The sequence below is a fragment of the Girardinichthys multiradiatus genome, chromosome 15 (assembly GCF_021462225.1).
Source record: "Girardinichthys multiradiatus isolate DD_20200921_A chromosome 15, DD_fGirMul_XY1, whole genome shotgun sequence".
Taxonomy (NCBI): domain Eukaryota; kingdom Metazoa; phylum Chordata; class Actinopteri; order Cyprinodontiformes; family Goodeidae; genus Girardinichthys; species Girardinichthys multiradiatus.
The window spans coordinates 10,243,994-10,269,370 of NC_061808.1; the positions used below are offsets into that span (position 1 = coordinate 10,243,994).

The 25,377-nt window shown below is 36.4% G+C and overlaps 1 protein-coding gene and 1 long non-coding RNA gene across 16 annotated transcripts in view; one reads left to right on the forward strand and one right to left on the reverse strand.

The window, feature by feature from the left end:
• Window positions 1–25,377, forward strand: part of ptprk (protein tyrosine phosphatase receptor type K) — a 144,580-nt gene that overhangs the window by 46,795 nt on the left and 72,408 nt on the right. For all 15 annotated transcript variants that reach the window (XM_047388776.1, XM_047388780.1, XM_047388779.1 and 12 more), the window contains 6 exons: window positions 7,403–7,525; window positions 14,842–15,002; window positions 15,858–15,909; window positions 15,987–16,045; window positions 22,153–22,234; window positions 23,596–23,711. In XM_047388776.1, the coding sequence (XP_047244732.1) occupies window positions 7,403–7,525; window positions 14,842–15,002; window positions 15,858–15,909; window positions 15,987–16,045; window positions 22,153–22,234; window positions 23,596–23,711 (593 nt within the window). The remainder of the gene's footprint in view (window positions 1–7,402; window positions 7,526–14,841; window positions 15,003–15,857; window positions 15,910–15,986; window positions 16,046–22,152; window positions 22,235–23,595; window positions 23,712–25,377) is intronic.
• Window positions 6,857–9,125, reverse strand: LOC124882416. Its single transcript, XR_007041896.1, has 3 exons — window positions 8,723–9,125; window positions 7,520–7,589; window positions 6,857–7,257 (listed from the first exon to the last, which is right to left on the reverse strand). It is a non-coding gene; the product is annotated as an uncharacterized LOC124882416 (long non-coding RNA).

Here is a 25,377-nt window from a genome sequence, read left to right on the forward strand (position 1 = left end):
CTTCTATGTTTTAACAGCTGAGGTGTATGTATATGGGTCTTGGCTTCGCTCTGCGCTGCAAAGTCCACTGAGGCATGATGAGTGAGAGCTTGTGTGTGTGTGTGCTTCTCTGATGTCACCTTGTATCATTTCAGGCTAATTTCACCTATTCTCAAACAGCTAGAGAGAAAGAGCAAGAGGCAGACAGTGAACAAAAAGCAGAGACGACACATAGAGTAAATGATAAGGTACAACTTTATTAGTGTCCTTGAGACATCAGCATCAGGACTATTTAGTGGAGCATGCTCACAGATAAAAAAGACAAACAGAAGGTGTTTTGATGTTCCTCAGAGAAAAGAGGTACCAAAATGGTGTTATTATTATCATTATTACCGTTATTAAGTATATAGAGAAAGCTTGTAGTTTCTTTTTCCCTTTTATAACACTTCTTTGCCACGTTGGATGTTAAAGTTGTATGTGAGTATAATTTAATGTCAGCTCACAAAATTATAAGCAGGTTAGTAAAAATTGCAATAATTTCAAATGAAGTAAATTTACTGTAATTTATTTATGTAAATGTAATTATTGGTTTTTATAATAATTATTCAATACTTTATTCATTTGTTATGATATGCAGACTTTACCCTTCAAAAGTCACCCAGCCTTTTCATTTTTTCTGTTCCAATGCTATGTTTTCTCTCTTCATTTTCCATACCCTTTCCCTTTGCCCAACCCTTACTCATTCATGTTGTCTTATCTGCTCTCTGGTGATAATATCTCTGCCAGCAGACTGAAACAGAGCTCTTCTGATAAATACTAGACAGACCGAGTGGTGAGAAGGAGGCAGAGGGTTTGTACTTTATGTAGATTATGGACAGAATTTGTTGTGAGGGTGAGATAGCATGTCTTCTCCTGAGTCCATCAGATTCCTGAGCAGATTTAGGCTTTTTCATCTTGGCTAAAGATCAGGGCTAAAACGTGAAGATTTTTTCAACCAGCTGACCTCTAACAATGTTACAGTCCTCTGAGCCTGTGAAAGGATTTCAGTCTGGACAGATACAAAAAAAGTTGCAATAATAAAAAAGTATATTTTTATTCAAAGACACTCGGGTCATGAAGGTTATTCTGACATAATGATTTAGTGAACTGAAGTATCTTTTATTCCGCAGTGTACTTGCATTTCTTGCATGCTAATAGTCTCCATGAACTTAAACCTATACTATAGATGCCCTCAGAATTTATAGGTTGATATAAGAAGAAAAACAAACAGCAAGTAAAATATCTTTGTATTTTTTTTCCTGTTGTAAATGGTTGTAAATTATTTATTTTAGGAACAAATGTGACATCACACAATGTGTGTAAGAGAGCAGTTGTTTTAAATGATTTTAACTTGCTTAAGCTTGCCATTAGCCATTACAGTGGTTAATGTGGCTAGCACTATGAAAATCACTCTTTGTGTATTTCATTGAGGTTGTAGATATCTTAAATCTGAGATTTCCTAAAGGCTCCCAACCTTTCCAATTTAAGCATGTCCCAAAGGTGAAAGCTCAAAAGTGCACTAGGCCATGGCACAGGGATGTATGTAGAAACCCTTATAACTTATCCTAGTGTTAGTTCAAAGTAAATGCCAGTATTGTGTTGTTTTTATTAGATGCAGTGAATGGATGAATTGTGACCCAACTAACGAAACGTGGCTTTTTATGGGATCTGTAATGTAAGCAAAAGTTTATTAAAATATAACACTCTAGACCCAAATACAATGTCACTTTTTTAGGCTCTAGAGTCAGAAATATCATATAGCCATTTAAAACTGCTAAGGTTAAAATGTGACTGTTTTAGTTTAATTGTCTACATTGCAGAAGATCAAGGTTACATAGCTGCTGTACCTAGATAGTTTGATCACAGTGACCTCAGTCTTATTTTCAGTCAATGATATCCAAGAATTATTATTTTGTGCCAAAAATCTTAGACTTGACTGTGGGTTCAGTTCAGATTTGCCTCTCCTAAGGATTTTCCTGGTTTTTTGAGGGGAGAAATTGACACCTCTGTTCATACACAGCAGTGGTTAGATCTGATTTAATATTGCCTCTTCTGCAGATCAGTAAGATCACAATAGGGGGAGCAAAAGCTAATCAAACTAGCCATTGTTAGACAGTCCGGTCCTTGGTAACTATTAATCTTGATTTACACTAACAATTGGGAGACGGCCCTTTTACCTCCTAGGACTCCCCTCTAGTCCTCCAGGGCACGTACAGATCCATGTTTTCAAAGAGTTTTAGTAAAAGCGCTTTTGTCTGATTCACCTCATGTAGGTGGAGGTCAATGCAAATCAACACAAAATGATTCTGAGTGATGGTGGCAGATGTTGTCTGATGCCATTCAGCAGTCTTTTAGAAAGACTGCACCCATCCTGTGTCAGTATCTGTGTGTGTGGGGTTTCATGTCTCTGCCCTTGAGCCTTTATCAAGTCCTTCTAATTATTTTATTATGCAAATGGAACACCATTATTTCATTAGTGAGGCGACCAATCAGAGAAGCTGATTAGGAAGTCATTAACATGCAGTCCGTGTGTTTCTCTCTCATTCTTTCTTTGCGTGAGTGTGCTTGTGTGTCCTTGTAATATAGGAGAAGGTGGCAATAATGACACATCTGGGCAAGTACTCATGCATATACATACATTTTGAATGCTGTGGTAAAGATTAGGTATACCACATTTGTCCATTAATACGTTCTGAAAAATGCAGATTTCTGAAAAAGGGAACCTTGTAGCCAGTATTGCTAACACTTCTAATAAAGCTTTTTATTTTTTCATGAGGACAAATACATATTATCCAATGATATTTTAACCTACAGTTAAAACCAGATGTTTACCTATACTGTTAGACTCAACCTTTTTCTTTCTCACTTTCTGTCAAATTTTCCCTCTTGTGCACCAGGCAAGATTCCGAAATATTTTCTAACGCCAAAACCAGACTAATAAAAGTTAAGATTCTTGTCTGTCTGGTGTTTAAACTGAGATGTTTACATATATCTCCTTAGAATTTGATAGTTGAATTTCAAACTATATGACTTTAGTCAAACATTCACAACCATCTCACAATACTTTGCTGAAATTTTGGCCCACTCCTTCTGACAGAACTGGTGGAACTGAATGGGTTCCGATGACTGACTTGCAAAGCTTTTTTTTCTGCCAACAAATTTCAATCGAACTATGTCAAAACTTGAGTTTAAGGTCTGCTTGACTCATTACTGGCAGCATGGATTTGCTGTCAGATGCATGCATCAGTGATTCTCTGTGTTGGTTTTTGTTGGCTTGACATATAGTAATGCAAGAAGTATGAACTGAGACCTTGGGTAGGCTAACTTGTAGTTCATATGTGTGCACAGACATCTTCACATTATTTTTGCGGCTCAAACACACACTCAGCCACACACGTTAGCAGTTGGAAGTGAATGTCATTCGGAGGTGTCCAAACCAGAGTTGAGGAATGCTCCATGTTTGAACAAATTTCTTTAAACTAGTAAAGAAAAATGTAGAACACTAGAATGTTTTTATTCTCTGCTGAGCCAAGTTGAAACTCCTCTGCCAAAGTATCTGTGTCTATGTGTACTCAATTAAAAACCCACTGCTCAAATTTAAAGCATGTTCTGCTCATATGCTGCCTTAATACAATTTATATACCGCTTTCAAAAGAAGGATTCATAGTACAAGGCCTGAAATACTTACACTTACTCTGTGGTATGTAGGTAATGTCAAAGAGGTGAAAGAAGGCCAAACGTGGTGTAATATACAGTCGAAGTCTAAATGCTCCTTAAATGTCAGAACATGGCCAAATAGATTTGCTTCAGTTTTACACAAAATCAGATTCATATAAAAATGGAAACATGTTTTAGTCTGAGTTATGTGTCCTAGTGTACATTTAAATGGTTACTTTTCTAATGTCCCTATATATGTCCTCTGTGTCCATCAGTGACCCCAATGATAGGTTGCAGACATCTTGAGTCGCATGCAGAGCAAGGCAGGTCTGAATAAAATGTATCCAATCATGTTCTGTATTGTTATCAAGAGATGGTTCATTGTTTTTAGTTTGCTCTGATGATGTTTTAGCCCAAGTTTTCCCTCAGTTTGCCTGCATGCAATAAAAGCCTCATTAATCACAAAAATCTTGTTGGAAAATTCACAGGTCACCCATAGAAAACTGAAAATATAAAAATATAAAAGCTTGATGATATATAACAGATAAACTATGATAGAGTGTGGTAATTGTCTGCCAAGATTCAACTATGCTATTTGGTATATGTACTGTGTTCATATGTACAATGTTGGCTACATGTATTGCCTTCCCTGGTGTCTTTTATCTTTTACTGCAATAGCATAGTCCCAACCAACTAATTTTTTTCCATTACCATTTTGAGTTTTCTAAGCTCTGCTAGGACTCTAACTGGACCACTGCAAAATGGCTTGGTGTGTAACAAAGGATGAATATGTAATACAAGCACCTCATGCCCACTCTTTAGTATGGTATCAATGAAACTGTGGACTGGTTTCTCTTTCAGTTACACTGGGAATCTTGTTCATTATTGGCATTATGAACCTTTTGAAATGTCAGGAGATTTGAAATAAAAATCCAGTGAACTCTACCCAAAAAACTAAAAATGGGTAATCATTGAGTTTTTCAACAGGATAATAATCTATAGTCTAATCAACACAGCAGTGGTTTGCCAGACACAAAATCTGTCTTCTGCCAATAAATGGGCCTGGAACTGAACTTGCAAACACTCCAGCGTTTCACACTTTGCTCTTTTGAACGATCCAGGGAGAACTACATGCGAGCAAGATGGAAACTGACACACACTGTAGGGGACCAAGATGTCATGCAGCTTCACACAAATATCCAGATGGACACAAACACTAACATTTTGACATTAAACGTGGAGAATATCACCTGTTTTTTATCATCCAGTAGCTGTAAATTGGTTTATAAGATAAAATGTTTGTTATAGAGTAGAAAAAATCAGCATGTTAGTACGCTGTGTGAGCAGCATCTCCTTTGTCCTGTCTGTTGGTAACTGGCTGTGACAAAGACTTAATTGAACTGATTGTGTCTGAACTAAATTTCACAGAGAGAGGCTGAATTAAAGGATGTCCCTGAGAGGAATGTGATCCAGTGTCCCTCTGAGGCTGTGAGTCACAGCCAGCTATGCAGCCGGCAGCCGAAGACAGTCGCTTAGTTTGATGTTAACTTGTTTCTCCTCTGGCGGCGTCTGTCACCTCTTGCTATGCCTCTGTAGCAGGAGCTCGGATCAGCAGGGTATCTGAGGGCCTGTCGTTCTGCTCTCCATCACAACCGTCACAATTTGCTTTAGGACACAGGTAGTGAAGCTCTATCCCCAAAATGAATACCAGAAAATTTATGTTGCTGACAGTGCTGGTTGCTAATAATGCTTAAAGGTGACCCCCTCCCATGAACCTATATCTGCAGTAGTTTTTCAGTCATTTTTATACATGCAATTTGCACCTCTAATTTGTTTCACCTTCATAACTTTTAACATAATTCGAGATGTGAAAGCTCCTGGAATAAATTTGTTTTTAAGCAAAGAAAGGCAAATAAATGTGTTCTCAAATATCCAGCCTTGATGTTAGTCTCAAAGATTCAGTGTAGAGTATTTCAAAACGTAACAAAGCATCAAGTAGCTACATGTTAAACAAAAATACCCTTTTTCCTACTTTCTGCATCACATTTCTGAATGTTGAGTTCTCTGTCATGTCAGCTTCACATGCATGCCAGGTTTTTCTTCAGTTAATTTATTATGTCCTAAGGCTTAAAAACCTCCAACAGAGAAAGTCATTGGGATCAGGTTTTCCTCCATAAAGCATGAACTTCGAGTTTGAAGGGCCTCAAATATAGTTTAATGTTTATTTTAAAATGAGATTCTATGTCTTTTGTGCAACACAAAGGTTAGGACAATGAACTGCAAACATCGGTTTTGTTTCCAATTTCCGATCTTCAATTTTTGTAAAGCTCAATACCAATTTTAGTCAATTGCGATTTCAGAATATTCAGCTAAAATCATTCATTTTTTTCTAGCCTTCCTGTCTAGGTGGTCATTGATTATATGTATTAGAAGGTGAGGTAACAACAGTCTGTGTACAGAAAATAGAGCAGTCATTGTAAAACAGTTGGCATTAATTAATATAAACAGCAATCTCTCTTTGTGTATTATAGAGTGGAGACCATTAACTTAACTCTGAAATTACCAACAGCTTGCCAATATTCGCAAATTCTGTATCTTTTTATAACAGACGGGTTGAAAGTTCAAAAGGATAAAGGACAAACAGCTTTGCTGTAATACTCTCAGCCTTCCCGGAAATTCTATATTAATTCACACCTTCACCAGGTTCAGTGGCAGACGTTTCTGTTTGTTCCTAAAAAAGTTGGGTATGAAGAGCCAATTTCAAACGTACAAAATGCCAAAATAGACAGCACCCACCATAGTCTGGCTCTCTGTTGGTGCAGCCAGGATAAATAGTCAGCAATGCTTCCATTGAAAGTTTCTTATATGTGTTTTTCTTCCTCGAATGTTTATTTTAAAAACCTCGTTGATACTGAAAGTAGCCAATTAGTCAGGGAGATAAGGACATTACCATTGGTGTGAGAAAAGTATGCTTACACATTCATTTTGCATCGATCTTCGAACCAGTTCAGGCTGGTTAAAACTCAGCCCCAACAACATTGTTTTAAATCATGACGTTGTTCACTTTTCTGAATTTACAAGTAATTTAAAGATTTTCAGCAAACTTTTGTCTTTTTATCCATGTTTACTTTAGCTCATGAAGGACACAAAGAACACTTTTCTTTCACTAGCTGGCAGAGACTTGAATCAGATGGTATTCTGGCTTTTGTTATCCATGTGTCTCCCAGCCATTTTATTAACACAAGCTGTGCATCACTGCTAGGTCAATGAATCACATAGCTACTAGTGACCAGCATGCTGTTCCTATCAGCGATATTCCCAGTATGAGCCACATATCACTGCAGGTCGATAGGTTTGGCTAGCTGTTAGGGACAAGTGACGTCTCTCTATGTTGAAGCCAACTTCTTGGTATGGCGGAGCCAGAGGCAGCCAGCTCACACATGGTTACCCCAAGGCTGAGATGATGGGCTCAGATGATCAGCTGAAGGCTCTGTTGTTTGAGTCAGAGGTGATCCTAACTGGCCTTGAGTGATGACTGATAGAGCTCGGACTCCTGGTGGTTTTTTAATGAACTCAGGCAAACTCACAGTTGAAGAAAGAAAGCAAATGGGAAAGAATCAAAGGGTGAAAAAGTGAATATTGTATCAAAGTAAACTTTATCTGTTTCTGCAAGTCATATTTCTGTTTAAATTAAATCAACTTTATGTTTTGGTTTTTTTTTCTGCAGGAAGCTGTACATTTAATGAAGGTTTCTCTCAGTGTGATTACCAACAAGACCCTTATGATGACTTTGACTGGACACACATCAACACCCAAGAGGTGTCATACGTCTCAGCAGACCTACCTCAAGGTAAGGTCCAGGTTTCCTTTTCTTTTCCTGTTTGCCTCTTTACAAGTTTTCATCTTCTACAGTCCTTCAGAATGATAAAATAACTTGTTGTTTTCACAAAATCCTTCACACCCCTTAAACGTTTCCACAGTATGCACAGTAATATTTCCACAGTAATTACACCACAAATCTAAAAATGTAATGGTTAGCAAGATTTTAATCATCAAATGTTCACTAATTATAAATACCTATTTCATATAGCATTCACATTACTGCTAATACAAGGTAACATTGTTACAAAGAAATGAAATATAAGATATAAACAATTACATTATTATAAGGACATTTAATTTTAGGATATCTATAATTAAAATTTAACTAGTAAGAAATAAGTTTACAAATTCAAAACCTATATATGTCCTTGGAAGACGAGATTTTGATTGTATATAGGAAGAATGTCATTCTAAATATCTGAAATATGAATTTTTATTGGAAACATGGATTTATGGATGGATTTATTTGTGAAAAGACCCACCCTGTACTTGTTAAATTGGCATGCCATGGCTGGGCATTAAGCAACTCTTCTCCATAAAGTCAAATGCCACACAACTTTCTCTGGCTCTTATTAAAGGGACTTGAAACTCTAGGAATAGTTTGATGGACAGTTTTAGTGGTTGTGTAAATAGAATAGGTAAGGCTATTAATTTACTTTCAATAAAACAACAAGATAGACCTGCACTCTGAAAACACAGGGGTATTAATACTTTTATCACTGTACATTTTTTCTAATCTTACATAATGCAATGAAGTGTTGAATTACTCCTGCCCAAAAACACATGTTCTTAATGTAATGTATTTTGTTTTTGTTTTTTTTTCGTTTTTTGCTCAGGACAAACCTTCGCTATACAAATAGCAAACAAGAAATAAAGAGCACAATAAAAAGCACATGTTTACCTGCATCCACTTTATTTTTGTCTTGTGTCTCTTGTCAATCATTTCACAAGCCCTGCAGCTGTGTTTTGTGACTTTTCCCAAAGTATTTTACAGTGCTTTGCTGTGGTAGCAACAAGTTTAATTACTTCAGCTACCCCATAAAATGCTTCCTAGTGTGTATGTTTCAGCTTTGGCTGATGGAGAAGCTTAATGCAAACATTTTACTTTAAACAAGTATTTTTTTTATCAGATCTTTACATTACTTCCTAGATGTCATATAACTACCCTTCTTTAACGTCTCCTTTCTTGTCCTTTCCTTTCCTCTTTCCTTCGGTCCTCTGCCCCTCTTCAATCAGTAGATTTTTTTTTCCTCAGCAATGATGATGAAGGGGAAATTAAATCTTTCTGCCTCAGGGCTGACTGTCTAATTAACAAAATATGAGGTCATTAATCAACAGCGGCCAACAGGCAAGGTTGTCTGCTTCACAGTGTTAAACGAAAAGTGTTGTAGCATTAACTAGCTGTGCAATGTTCAAATAAAAACCTCCTTCACCAAATCAAAATCTCAGAGGAGGAAGTTAAGATGTTTGAACGATGATGTTAAAGAGCAAAAACGACTAAAAACATGTTTTTGTTAAAGTTTTTGTCTTTTGCTTTTCTTCTTTCCCTCTTTTTTTTACTCTTGGTCTCTTTGTAGCTTATTACCCCATCCCCCCAGTCCTTCTTTTGTTTGTTAGGGGAGATTATAACATTGTTACTATGCCAATGTAATGACGTTGTTTATCTCCAACGCTTGTTATCATGGCAACTCACCTTTGCTGACATTTAAAGAAAAGTTCATTTCAGCATCTTTCTTCCCTTAGCTTTCACATAAACATGCCATAAACATTTTGTTCTAGAAATGTGGGTTGTTGTCTAGTACATTTGGCAGAACCCAGCCTTGTATTATGTGTTATAAATACCAAGTGGTGTCACTCTGCAGCGTGGGCAGAGTTGCCACCTCTATGAGGTTAAACACCTTTCCCAGGGGAGCAGATCTGTAATGCCTAGAATTAACATAGCATTAACTTCTCCAGAACCTTGTGGGATGAGTAGGGCAGAGGAATTGCAGAGCAGGTTAATGGTTTGGAGATGTTTGTTGCTGAAGGGAGGGATCAGTGCCTTGCCTAAAGGTACGGGAGCATGAACTGACATTTGATGTGCTAATAATGCCAGCAGGGTGTGGAACAGTGGTACAGTGAATGGCAAATAAGGCTTCTGGAGGGGATTAGAGACGTAACATTTAAGTAGGGTTTTTCAGAGAGGAAAGTCTTCAGTTGAGAGTAAATGTCTTGCCTATGTGCACGGCGGTTATGTTTGTGTTGGAACTGATTGTTAAATTTCCCACAAAGGCATGGCAAATTTAAAAATTGCAGCTCTAAAAATATTCTGTAAAACAGCAGGATTGCTACTTTTATTATTTTTTAAGTATTATTGCTTGGAATCTGAAAGATGATCAGTGATGTCAGAAGTAGATGAAATATAAATTAAGGTAGTTTTTTTCAAGTAAATGTGTTTGTCAACAGTAAAACTTGTTGGCCTTATCCGAGATTGTTTGTCCCATTTACTAATCATTCTTTAAGCCAAAGACAGTGAGTGTCTATGGATAGTTCGTAAATTATTTAAGAGGTAAAACTCATCTATGTAAGCTCACTGGGGGTTGATGTTGGCAGTTCACCATGACAAGGGCTGGAAAGCTACATTGGCAAAGAACGCTGTGCCAGTTGAACATTCACAGGCTGGACCTTTGAGGCTTAGCAGACTAAAGCAGATACTCTCCACTCATAATGTTGTCAGCCAGTAACACTCCAAACATATTTGGCATGCCTTTCTCTTCATGTCTTCTGTTTTTCCTCTTGCTTTGAATAGCAATTTCTCAAATAAAGGAGGAGAAAAAATAGACAAAGATGAACAATACAGCAATGTCACCGGATGTCTTAATAATAGCTAATGAGAAATGCATCAACACATCCTTAAAAATAACATTAAAGCCTTCTTCTTTGACAGCCCATCTGCTATACTTTGACTATATTCTTCACGAAGGTGGTATCATTTGAAATGCAGTCAAAGTAAAGCTTGATTTGTGGAGCACTGAGATGGTCTAGTCCAATCAGCCATTTTTCACCTTTCTGGGAGTATTGTATGTTGGTCAGATCAGCAAGGCTGCTACTTGATTGTTTGGACAGAGCCGTATGGAATTTATACTTTTTTTTTAAATATAATTTTTTACCGTATTTTTTAAATACATTCACAGTTTAAATAGAAGAACTTAAAGACATTTAAAAGGTATTGTTTTTCAGCCATGACTAAAACATGTTTTAATTTCATACATGTACTAACTCACCTAATTTCAATGAAATTGGAAGTAGATATGTTTAATGAGGGAATCATCTAAAACCTGTACAACATCCAGTTCCAGGAATAAGAGGAATCCCATTTTAAAGAATATCTTGGGCTTTCTGGAGGTTTTTCTGTTTGTTTTATTGTATAATTGTTCTGGCATTGTTTTTTTCTGTCCTGGTATGTATTTTTGTGTTATTGTTATGTCTGTTTTCTGTTTTACTTTTGCCAGTTCTGCTTTCTGTTCCCTTCCTCCACCTGGTTCAGTTGTTTTGTCTGTCATCCTTTGTTGTCTTACTTAAGACTGGCTAGCTTTTAAGTTTCTCATTTCATATTTTACTTTGGGATTCCCTGCTTACATTTCTTTCACCTGTGTAATGTCTCCAGTTGTGTTCAATATGAACCACATTTTGTAAGAAGATAATGTTGAAAAAACACATTTTGCAAACCTATTTAAACCAGAGTTTGCACACAATTCTAATCTTCAAATGAACACAAATGCAGATCTGCTTTTCTGCAGCCCGCTGAGGAATTATGCATGTGTGTAGGGGAAGGTCCATCCGTATTTATGTATTATATAGCTGGAGCAAAGTGCTTTGTATTTTGAAGGACCAGAGTTATTTGGGTCACGAAGTTTGGGTGAAAGAATATGTTTTCTAAAAGCTTGTAAAAAATTTTATGCAGGAGAAGAAAAGGGGAAAAAAGTGCTGTCTGTAAATATGTTTTTTTGTATAAAGCAAATAACCCAAATAACACAGTTGGAAAAAACGGATGATTTATGTATATGTATATGTATTCATGTGGTCATCATTGCAATAAAAAGCAAAATATTTGGTCTTAAATACTGTAAACCCTGATCATGTGGCCTTGGATGATAAAAAAATCATTTTAAGTAACATAAGAATGAAGAATTTCTAAATCTGTTCTAGTCATCAGGCAGGTAACCAAACACTAGAACCATTTTGAAACAGTGTTATTAAAACATCCTAACTTCACTAGATGGCTAGTCAATTTTAACTTACAATGATTAACATGCAGAAAAATAAATTGTAAATGAATTTATTTTATAAAATACAATTAAATTAAACAAGTAGTTGTATTGTTTTCCAAAAAATATGGCCATGTCACTGCCATACTGCTGTTGTTGTTGCGTGACACATTTAGGTCTGAAGGCTGTCATAGCAGTTTTTTTAAGCTCATGGTTATATTGTGTCATCATTCTATTAGGAACCAGTTTTGACTTTGGCATTTTGAAGACATCACCCATTTTAGAAACTGGCAGACTTAAGGTGTCAGATGTTCTTGGCATCATGAAGTCAGCTTGGATGGCACAGATCTTGTTTGAATGCCACTAGTTTCACAAACTGTCACTTACCCACATTTTCCCATGCTATTTTTGTTTCAGGATACTTCTTGTCATTGTTGTGACTGTAGGTTATCATAAGTTGTTTTACTAGATTTTTTTACTGTTAACATCACTCAGCTGTTTTAACACCCTGTTAATTCATTTGCTGGAGATAACTTTTATATAACATTTGCGAAAGTGCCAAAGGTTATATTTTGCAGTGTTGTGTGTAGTCTGACATATCTGGGTCTCTCGCTGATAGAAGTATTTTTAGCTGGAAGGCATCATAATGGCACTTTTCTCATGTCACCATTTTAGAATCAGTGCCAAAAACCTAAAAATGCGAATGACATTGATCATTTAGTTGTTTGATTTTGTTTTTGGGACATTTAAAGTCAGCAAGTAACTTTATTTTAATAAAGAAAGAGGGAAACATCTTTCAGCTTTAATTTGTGCAACAGTAGGCATGCAAGGTATTACTGACAACAACGAAAGAGAGGTGAGATCAGGTAGAATGAGCTACCTAAATAACTACAGTGGTGAAAGATGTATCCATAACCAGATGTTTGTGTTCATGTTGACAGCCTGCAACATTTTGCTTTTTTCTGCAGGGAATGTTTTATGTTTTCTCACACTAGAGTAGCTAAACAATAGCTGATAATCACTATTGTTCTTAAAATAATTGTACAATGTATATTGGCTATAGAAAAGTATAATAAAACAGCTTTTGTTACTGTCAAGGCCTGTTTTATGGCATTTTATCTGTTTTGTGTTTAGTTTAATTACACATTTTTTAATTGTACATTCTATTACAGGACATTTTCATCAGCCTCACCCTGTTATTAATCTTTTCAATTCCTCTTTTTAATCCAAACAATGCACATTATTCCACGAAAGTCAAAGAATAGTTCTGTGGCTCATCCCAGAAATCCAAGAACAAACTTGTCTTAGTATTATCTTGTGTGTTTCGTTCAGCTTCTGCTGAACAAATACAGCCTCATAAAAAAGTTATGTTTGGCTGGTGTCTTATTTATAACTAGATAATGTTAGATTGTCAGATTAAAACCAAACAGGAAAGGATCAGATTTCATCATATTTCAGAGCAGCAACATCTGGTGAAGGTCTTAGCTGATTACTAGAACATCTGGATGGGCAGGTTCTTTGTACACTCAGATTATTATTGTTTTGCTCCATTTTCAACAGTGGTCGATTGGGAAAATAAAGTAATGAATCACTCAGTACTGTACCAATAGCGTTTAAAATGCATTCACTAATTTTCTCATCGAGAGAAAAAGAGCAGGCTTCTGACTTCTTTTTGAATGCGAGAAAATAGCAGGATTTAAGACATTTCTGACAAGAACTGCAACCTTGTAGCTCTGGGTTTTTTTTAAGTGTCTGGAAGGCACTGATGTTTGTGAGAAAGGATAAACAGGAAATTTCGGATTTGAATTAGAACAACTTTTTTCAATGTGTCGCACCATTTCAGGCATACCATATAGAGAAGCTGGTTGCCTACATGTATTAGGGCTGATTTGCTCTACATAAAGGATATCTCAAGACAGAATCCTAGCTGCATGATTGACTTCATTAAATCAAGACTGGATCCAGCATCAAATTAGGCAGGTCACATTGATATGAATTAGAGTTTTATTTATAATATTAGTAATTTAATAATTTTTTTAAAAGTATAATCCTGTATTGAAAATAATTATTAAAACACCCTTAAAATGTCTAATAAGAGGTTTTTGCCCCAGGTTTTGAATAAAAAAATACACACTATATTTACACTGTATAAAACAATGCTTGTCTATATTCATTTATTCATTTTGGTCAAAGTGAATGTTGAACAGAGCTAGCACTAGCTTGCACAAACTGCTTAGCAACTAAGATGGAATGTTATCTTCTCTGTTGTGAACTAAACATAAGAACAATAACATCATCATACATCATGATTTCACCATTTAACACATTTTTATTTCATCTTGTGGAAGAGGTTCAGTGAAATCTGATTTAAACTGGCCGCCTGTAACGATTGATGATGGTCCTTCATGTCTCTTCTTTAACGCAACAAACTTGGTCACAATTGTTGACTCCATGCTTGTTTACATCTAACCAAACATCTGTCTCAGCAGCATAAACCCAGCATTTTGGATTGTGTTTTTAGATTGTGGAAGCAGTGCTTTATGGTGTCTGCATCAGAAAGTTAACCAGGAGGCAGGTAGAAAATACTGTATGAGGATGGGATAAGCCTACTCTGACTTCCATCCTGTTTGTCCAACATGTAAGAAATCAGGTAGTCATGGGGTACATTTACTGATGTTTTTATGAGAAATGCTTTCTTAGTAATTTTAAAGCATAATGCTAAAAAGAACCTACAAAGAGCAGTGGGTTTATTCATGTAGGTACATGTAAGACAAGATGTGGGCATGCAGCCTACTCTTGGCAAGTACAGTCATACTAGTGACTGTCTTCACACTGACTGCCTCCTTAGAGGGCACCATTAGGTAGTCTCTTTAGGCACTAAATCTCAATAAGTATTATGTGCACAAACAAAAACAGCTGTCACAAAAATGGGCCGATTCTTGGCTTACAGTCACAGGTTTGTGTTACATTTCTGATTATCTGGGATGTTGGTCTTCAGACTGTACTTAACTTTTGCTTTGTCTATCTTTGCACTCAGGTTCCTTCATGTATGTGGACGTTTCTCAGTATGATGTTGGGGAGAAGGCCAGGTTTCAGCTGCCAGTCATGAAAGAGAACGACACTCACTGTATTGACTTCAACTATCTCCTGACAAGCCCCGATGGCTCCAGCCCAGGAACCCTGAATATCCTGGTGAAGGTACTACTCCAGAGAAACTGGTGTATTTTTACTAACCTTTGTGAGGAAGCCTCCAGCTGTAACGGCTTAATGGTCTGAGAATGATTGGTTCACTGTATCTATCTATTTTATCTATCCCCTAAAGAAAAAAAAAGTATAGATTAAATACAAATGTAAACCTTAACCATCATCTGTGTAGCAATTTAGCTTCCCTTAGGCTACATTTGATGAGCTGGAATGCATTAATTTAAATGAATGAAAGCTTTTGTTTGTCACAATGAAACCAGGGTTTCTCCAGTTAAAACAAAATACAATTTATGGGAAAATGTTGTCTTTTGTTTTTTGAAAAATTCCCACAATTTATGCAGCAAACGTGCAGCATCTGCTGACTTGGTCCTTTAAAAAAGTGTAAGGAGATGAAATAACAGTGAAAATTGAAACGATACATGAATTTATTAACCTAAAGGCTCATTTCACTTTCTGGGGGAAGTGAAATTGAGTTTTGATTTGTTTAACTCTGTGTTTTAGATTTTTTTATCCTCTTTTTTTCCTGCTCTATTTTACTCTTAGATTTGAGAAGTTCTTAGATTGATAGTATTTTATGGTAGGGCTGCACAGTAGATATAATGTGTTGTCATCACTGTATCAGTTTTTCTTTTCATATTGCAAAGGACCGTTTGGAGTGCAATTAATGTGTTCCAAGTGTTATGAACTTATATTTTTCATGTGAATTTAATATTTTGCCAGTTGGAGTCAAACAGCAGCAGATGTTCACTTTTTTTGGTTTATTACAATTCTTTTTCATTAAATATGTGAATCTACAAATTGTGTGCAGCTTTTGTTACTCCTGAAAAACTGTGTTTTCACTATTTCTAGGTAAACAAAGGTCCTTTGGCAAACCCTATATGGAATGTGACATCCTACACTGGTAAAGTTGTGCCTATTTAGCTGATCTGACCTTTTGTTATTTCATTTTCTCATGTTTAGTCTAATTTTGTCTTGTAGGTAAAGGCTGGCTGAAAGCTGAACTTGCCGTGTCCACCTTCTGGCCTAATGAATACCAGGTAAATTTATGACTTACAGCTAAAAGCTACATACAATGATTCATTTCCAGTAGCTCTAATGTGAAAACACACATGGCACATAAATGTAGACCCCTACACATGCTGTTAGGCAGACTGCTGATTTATTTGTGTTGACTGAGTCTCAGGAGGTGACGACTAGGCTAGTGTGTGTTTATGTGTAAATGTGTTTACATGCATGTGAGCATGTTGCCACATTTGCCTTTGACACAGCCAGCATTGTCCTTCATGTTTTTATGTTTTATTTATGCATCTCTAATGAGCACCTGTCTTACCTGATGTGAAATTAATGGGTTTCGAAAGGAGAGAACATTGCAGGACCATTGCGTTAGGTTCTATTATACTGATTTTGTGTGTTTGTGTTTTGTTCTTTCTTAATTTGTGTTTGTGTGCTTGGTGGCTGTTGTTGACACATGTGCACATGTTTTTAGGGTATTCTGGTGTTGGATGTTCTTGCAGACATAAATTTAGATCAAGCTAGCACACAGAGCCCGGGGACGGTATAATATGACAATAAGGCCAAGTGCAAATCGTCCCCCAAATGGCCCATCTGGGGCCCGCATCTTTCTGACTGCGCAGAACTCACCACCTTGAAACCCATGTGTCAACATGTTTTAATTGAACATTATCATCTTAGTTTGCTGATGCGCATGTAACTTTTTCAGGCTTTGAAGCAGGTTATTGGCTCTGAGGTTATGAAGCTATTTTGTCATGTTTGAACATGCATATGTGTGCACCTTAGTTTGACTGATTTCTCCAGGGGAATTTTTTCTCATGTAGACATACTGTATCCCTGCAGACAAAAATAGATGAACCCAAAAAACACGTACACCTACACATCATTTTTGCTGGAGGTGTAAATATCAATGTCATCATTTCTTCTGTATCAACACTCAAGATCATGAAACCATTTTAATTTTAGTACTTTTTTATTAGGACTCAGTGTTAAACTGAATCTTTAAATGTAGATTTTTTTGATACAAAATGTAACATCTGAAAAGCAGCTGACACTGAAATAGTCAAACACGTCTTTGTTTGTCATGTTTGTCCATTGAAGCCACAGAATTGCGGGTTTTTGTTTTTTCTCGCTCACAGCGTAGCCACATCATTCTTTTACTTTGTTTATGAGCAAAATAGTGAGTTGCAGATGCGTTGGATTTTCGTCTCATTGCAGCTTTGTCAGCATACTTTGTCAACAAAGAACGTAGCTAGTCTGAAATTTACTAACATGGCAGAAAGGCGACTGCAAACTTTCCGTGCAGCTGAAGCACATTCCCTTTTTTCTCTCACCTTTATGTGCAGTTGCTGCAGGAACTCAGGTGTAAGCAGCGTTTGGATTCTAACTTTCTTAGACATTTCATATGTTAACACAGTTGAGATTATTCAGTTTATTTATAATGCACCAACTCAGGAAAAACTTTAATTTCAAAATACTTTACATAACATGCACTTACAAATTGTATAAAATCATGTACAATCCATTATATATACAGTTCATATCAATCTAGTTCATTCTAATATAATGCAATAATTCAATCTGAGACCATTCAAATTAAGTAAAGTCCATTTTCAAATTTAAAAATACAGTTCATTTGCAAATTATAACATAGTACAGTTTAATCTGTATTGTACTGTACTTATACTGATCTAAAAAAATATGTCTTGAAGCTTTATAGTAAGAAATTAGGTTATATATTGTTGCAGGTGATGTTAAATCATAAAGCAAACAAGATATCTTTAACTGACGAGCAGCTCATTATTTTTATAGATACAAATCAGCCTCTGATACCTTTTGTGCAAGCTCATAATACATTCTTAGATATTCTGACAAAACATAACGGCTCTTAATCCTTTTTTACCTGATTGTTGTTTGGGACTTTATGCAACTGTTGTGCTATTATTGTTTTTGCAGCACATACTAGAGGAACAACACAGAATGTGAGAGTGTTGCAACTATATTATGTTTTTTTGGGAGGTTTTTTTGTAGCCGTTGCTGACTTGAGACTCTCCTTTCTTTGACTCACCATCAGAAATCCATCTTCTGTGTTTTGCTGCTAGAACATTTTGTTGTTGTTGTTTAGCTTTCGTTAATATTAGTTTATGTATACAGGGACGAGTATCTAAAACCAAATTTACATGACTAAGAATTCAGACTATAAAATATGATGAAAAATATCTCCTCCCTGCAGCTTTAAAATATTTTTGATTCAGTGCCCGTAGATGCATACATCAAAGTGATATATGTAACCGAATGATAAGAGGATGTATGCCTTTGCCAAGTCCTACTCTGGAGTGATGATATGTCAGTACTTTGCCCTGAGCATTTTAGAGCAGCTTTGCCTGTGTGAGAACTTGTAAACACGTGCTATTAATAATCTTGTTGCACAACGATAAAATCAGTTAGTTGGCGAACACTTGACACCTGGACGATCAGAGGTTACTACTGTCCAATTCATAACTTACAGGGACTTGTGTCTGATAATGACATTTATCATTACATGAAATGGTGAGTTGAAATAATTGACTTACACCTAAGCTGCAATGACCCCAGGCTTCACAAAACGTATTTCAGTTTATGTGAAATATGATTTACTTATGGTTTTACTGCCAAAAGATGTGGCTTGATAATAAAAAATATCAAGAAACCAAAGGTTCAGATCTCAAGTTTGGAGCTATTTAAGTCACCAAAGACACTGAGAAACTAAGAGAAATGCAAAAAAATAAAAATAAACTGTCTTATCTTCAAACCATTCATCAGTGCTCCATCAAAAGCCCATACAGCTCAAGCAGAGTCAAAGATACTGCAAGTAAGAATGCACTCGGCATCCTCTCAGTATGTGATGATGAACTCCTGTGAGACCTGCTGTGTTCCCGGCTATTACATTGACAGGTTTGCAAATTGGTTGGATGGCGAGTATACGTTTTTATAGGAACAACCTCTGTCCAGCAATGTTTAACCAACTAAAGTCTTTTAAGTGGCAAAGTTTCTGAGAAAACCTCTCTGCTTGTTTTTTTTTCTTTTTTTAATTTCTGAGTTCCCTCAAAATCTCATTGGTGAACTGCTTCGGGCATTTCTTTAGGCCAACGGAGTTATTGATGCTAAATATAATAACTGTCAGTCCACATAAATGTATATACAAGTGAGACAATTTCAATGGGCCTTGTTAAAAAATATAACATAGCTATAAACGATCCAGAGAATCAAGGCGGAGAAGACATGTTAGCTGGTTGTCAAAATGGCTGAGACAAAGGTTTTAAAAATCTACTGATGTTTTTCTGCTGGGCACTCCACTGAGCTATGAGTGAAAGATGATAGGCGAGAGAGAAAAGATAGATTGGAAGGGGAGGGACGGGGGGAGAGTGTGACAAGCCAGAGATGATAAGCTATGGGTAAACAGTTCACGGCAGATTTCCCTTTAGAGGTGATGAATGACAACAACTGCTAACCCCTTTGCGCTCTTTCACTCTCTGGCTCTCTTTTTGATGGCTACCTCCTTTTCTCTCCTTTTGCTTTCCTTCTCTGTTCATTTCAGTGCTCCACACTGAGCAAACAGTGTTGGAACACAGATGGCAAGTGAGAAAAAAAGAAATTACATTGAGGAAATGGTTAGAAATGGATGTTGATGGAACAGTAAAGAATGAAGGGAGATGGGCAGCGATTTAACAATGACAGAGGAGAGTGGAAAAGTCAGTGTGAGGATGATGAGGAGAATGAGCTTTTTTAAATACTCGGATAATAAACTGGTGGGGAATCGAAGGACTTGTCGCAGCTCTTGGAGTGAAACTCAAATGTGAATGTAGAAACTGAGCTCTGATTATTTTCTTCTATGACAGACAGGGTTCCTTCATAGTCTTTAGAAGAATGGAATTTGATTTCAGTATTTTTTAGGTCTGAATAGGTCTGCAAAAAGAAAAAAAACGTTTATGGAAAAATATTTGTATTTACTGACTTTATTGTTTATTTCATTGCCTAAATGTTGTGTCCTTCTTTCCATGCATTTTTTCTTGTATCCTTCTTTTTTGTGTCCCCATTTTATGCTTCCTTCATTTCTTGTGTGCTCCTTTCAATCGTTCCTTGTGTCTTTCCTTCTGTCCCTCTTGTTGTCCTTCCATCCCTTTTTCCTTCTTTCTTTGTGTCCTTATTTAGTTCTTTCTTGTGTCCACTCTTCCTTTCTTTTCTTCTGTTTCCTATTTCCATTCTTTCCTTCCATCTAACCCTTCTTCCTTCCTAGTGTCCTACCTCCATTTCATCCTACATTCCTCCCTTCCTTCTGTTCTTCCTTGTGCTCTTCCCTCCCTCCAGTTTCAGGTTTTTGCTTGCACCATATACAAACCCTGCCCACTGTCACATCTGCCATAAATTTGTAGTAAATGTTTGTGATTTATATTTTGAAATCACTGTTAAGGACTTTTGTCTATTTTAAAGAATATGTGATGTGTCTTTGAGGTATGAAAACAACACTTTCTAATTTTAAAACATTCTATAACTTTGAGTTGGACTAAATGTAACTGTATATTTTAGTTTTCCACTTCTTTATTTCTTAATTTTTTTTTCTTGCTTAGAATTTATTTCCCATTCCATTTTTCATTTAAAATATTCAAATAGACTTGATAAGAAAAACCAGATGTTGTTTGCAGATCATTTACTTTCATTTTAAACTATAAATGTGTTTTGCTTGTTTTTGTTGTTGTTGTTTACGTTGTTCCTTATAACCGGCAGGAGCGCCAACGCTCCCATTTGCATGTCTATTTTTAAACGCCTGTAGAATTGCGAACAAATAAGCTAGAACAATACTTTTTTTGCAAATGAAACCGAAGAGTTCAACTTAAATATTCTACTCACCATGTGTGCCAGAGTACGGTTTTTATTTTCCAGAAACTGTGGCAGAAATCCAGTAAAAAATTGCATAAAACAAAGATCAAAATCCAGACCGCAGTGTACTTCCTACATCGGAATATGCGTGATGACATTGGTGGATGAACTATTACATGGTTTTCTTTCACACCAATGCCCACAACAACCGGAAGTGATGACATTTCCCGGGTGTTTTTTCCCGGGAGTGGTCTTTTTTTTTCCCCAGAAGTTGTAGTTTTTCCAGGGTAAACTTTGCTCGTACTTTCGCTTTCATTTTCGTTGTTTTTTTGCACTTTTTATTGTTTGAAGATGGTCTTATGAACATATATGTGTGCTCTTTTATGTTCGTTTTTGTTCATAAAAATTTGTGTATTTCAGAAATGAAGTTATGGACACACTCCAAATAAATTCCTTGTGGTTTGAAAGGGTTTTGTGCAACTTTTTTACATTGCAATTTTTAAGGGATACAGCTATGATATTTCTGTATTTAGGAAAATATGTGCAAAAGAAAGAAAACAATTTAACTTTTTCTGGTGGTTAATTGCACTTTTTAGCAATTTACTTAGTTAATATGGAGTTATTATATACAAAATATTAACATTTAGGATGTAAGAGTTGTATTGATGTATAGCAAATTGAAATGCTCCAAAAAATGGCTCTACAGCATGTACAAATGTAAAAATATGCTTTGGCGAACTTGTTCTATGGTAGGTCATAAAGGGTTAATGGCAGAATGCTAAGAAATTAACTTGTAGTTTAGAGATGGGTTGTTTCAGTCTTTAGGGGGCCAGAGTATCGCATGTTTTACTTTCCCTGTTGAACACATGCTTGAAATGAGTGGACATTTGCATGCTCAGCAAAACATAGAGATATTTACTTACTAGTAAGATGGAACTTGGACACATCTAAAGACTATCCTAATGCTTTATTGCATTTAGAGAACACACACAGCAGAGATTTAAACAATTCAACACACAAATTCAATTTGTTAATAAAAACAAAATGTGTTTACAGAGAATATGAATGATTCTTATAACAGCCTTCTTCACAGACTTCTGTTTGCAAGTTGTGTTTAAGTAACTATGTCAGCATTTTCACACTATGCAAGCTACTGTCTTGGATTACAAAATGCTAAATATAGCCTTTATATATGCTACAAATATATTGTCTGTATAGAATTACAGTGATAATAATCTAGATAATAAAAGCTAAATGTGCCTCCTTTACTTTTCAGGTTATATTTGAAGCAGAGGTTTCGGACAGCAAAGCTGGCTTCATTGCCATAGATGACATTCAGGTGCTCAGCTATCCATGCGGTGAGTCATTATCATGCCGGCAATTAGTCCTAGTTCGCTGAATAGAGGTTGATAGCTTTGGCCACTAATTAGACTGTACCTAGGATGGTTTCTGATGCAGCTGAATGGGTAGATAAGTAGGAAGGTGACACAGAAGAGGACAGATGCAGCAAAAAGAGAGACAAGGCATAGAGAAATAAAAATGGAGAGACTGTGAGTAAGGAAAACAAGGACAGAGGGAATGGGAGAGGGTGAAGCGGGAAATGAGACAGTATTAGGGCAATCATGGAGAGAGAAGATTCTGATCACTCAGCATTTTCTTCCCAGTTTAACCCAGAAGCACACACAGTTGCACAGACACACAGAGCAAACAGTCACTGTCTTGTCTCTGTGCTGACAGGAAAGAGATTGGAGCGACAATCCATTTTAAATTCTGGCTACGTCTTAGGTCCCCTTCTTTCCTCACTTGAGTGTTTCCTCACTGCTAGAGGCGAAAAAGAGTTGTGACGACAGTCTCACACTGTTAACAGAGAGGTCTGCTAATCTAAGGCCACAGGCATGTTCCTGGAGGTTCCTCATGTTAGCAAGAAAGCCATTACAATTTAGTTTGTTCATCTGTCTGATAGCAGCAGAAATCATTCAAGACAATTCTGTATCTTAATGCATTTTATTGATTAAAAGTCACAAAAATAAACTGTCTAGCACCGTTCCCGTATCCCTGAGGTTCCTCTCTCTTTTAAGGGTTGTTGATATAAACACATTCCCAGATCCAGACCACAAACCTGAAAATATATCAAAAAGAGGACCCTCAGGCCCATAAAGGCAGCAGGACTCCTAAATGGAAGGAGCAAGTATTTGAGAAGGAATTAGTACTTAGTCTCCACAGTGGAAGCATTCATTCTCACAGCTGCATTTCTGGACACAGGTTTTTGTGTATGTGTGTGTGTGTGTGTGTGTGTGTGTGTGTGCACATTTGCATGAACACATGGATGTGTGTGGGTTTTCAGTCACCGTAGGAGCTACTATCTGTGATTGCAATCACACCACCAGAATGAAAACATCATAACTGAAATACATTTTCCTGGTCTAAATAGCTTATTTCATTTCATTGGATTGTAGTGAAGAATTGGTTACTGTTGAAATTATGTATACTGGATGTGATTTTTATTTTAACTCATGGCAATTCAGTTTTTGATTTTCTCCAACTCTAAATCTAAATCCAATTGCAAAAAAATTATGAAATATAATATTTTGAAATGTATACAGCATAATAACCTGGGCTATTTTGTATCTCATTTACACTTTGAGCAGTCAAATTGAATGAAATAAAAAAAAAGAACAAACAGATGATTAACTATTTCTTTGACCTCGTTTCCTTTCAGATAAGTCCCCTCATTTCCTGCGTCTTGGGGATGTGGAGGTGAATGCCGGACAAAATGCCACATTTCAGTGTATTGCCACAGGAAGAGACACGTCGAACAATAAACTCTGGTTACAAGTAAGGTCATATTCAGAGACCAATATGAAATCACACAGATGTAAACAATGCTTTGGGGAAGTTTATTTAATCCACATATAACACAGACTACTATCTGCAGTGAATCTAAAAGATTGATTATTAACAATTTTATATTATTTATAGTAAAAAAAATCTTTTTATATATGCCTCTTAATCTAACTTATGTAGCTTGAATATTGACTCATTAAATTGATAAAAAAAATTAGATTCCTTTTGCATGTATTTTTTAAATACATATTTTATTAATTAAGTCATGAACAATACATAATTTTTGATTTATTTCTAATTATTTTTTTTGGGGAATAGAGAAGTGAAAAACAAACAAAATATAAAAGACATGTTCTTTTGTCTCCAGTTTATTTTAGTTGCAGAAATCATTTTTGTAAGACAAATCAAAAGTACAGCACCTCAGGTTATAATATGTAAAACGTTTTAACAATTTATTCTTTCAGTGTGTTTGGGGGCGTTCCCATTAACCAATGTTAGGATATAATTGTTTGCACTTTCCTATTAAATAAATTTAATCCAAGCCTTTTTTATATTTACTTTTTTAAGTTGATCAGATTGTCAAGGAATTTAGAAATATTAAGTCAAGGATGTCCATTTCTTAGCCTGTCTTAAAAATTGGAAAGACAATGCAGCATGCTATGCAACTAAGGTATTTGGGTGTTGATTTTGATAAAGAAAATGGCTACAAATAACACTCAGCCAACTGTGCCCATATCTACTGTAAGTATCTTTAGAGCAGAAACTAAAAAGGTAAAAGCAATTGAAACTGCAACAAACTAAGCTAGATGAGGGCCCTCGTTTGTTTTCCCAACGGTGAGGATGGTAAGGGAGATAAATATATTTCCAAAGTTTACTATTAGAAAACTGTAGCGTTTCTTTCACCATGATTTTGTTGTTCTTCATTAAAGGAAGAATTTATTTTAAGACTTCACGCGCATCTTCCCTAAGGGTGCAAATAAAACATGTTTGTTTGTTTTTTACCTACAGTTATTTAACATCTTTGTTCCTACCCTACTTCAGCATGATTTTGTGCATTTCTTTACTTTGAGACAGTTTTTAAAAATGGGAAAACAATCTACTGGCAAAGTTGTACCTATATCAAAGAGAATAAGTATTGAACCCCAAACTGACAATTTTCTTATCATTTGACATTAAAGTTTCCTTTTTGTGTACTTGGCTGGCTTGACAGTTGTCTTTAAGTCTTCCGTTTCAATTCAGTTTATTTATAAAATAAACAAAGCCAGTTTACCGCTTATTCCATAGTGGGTCGCAGGGGAGCTGGTGCCTATCTCCAGCAGTCTATGGGCGAGAGGCAGGGTACACCCTGGACAGGTTGCCAGTCCATCGCAGGGCAACACACAAACAACCACACACACACTCATTCATACACCTAAGGGCAATTTAGAGTTACCAATTAACCTAACAGGCATGTCTTTGGACTGTGGGAGGAAGCCGGAGTACCCGGTGAGAACCCACGCATACACGGGGAGAACATGCAAACTCCATGCAGAAAGACCCCAGGCCGGGAATCGAACCCAGGACCTTCTTGCTGCAAGGCAACAGTGCACGGTGGCACAGTTGGTAGCACTGTTGCCTTGCAGCAAGAAGGTCCTGGGTTCAATTCCGGGCCGGGGGT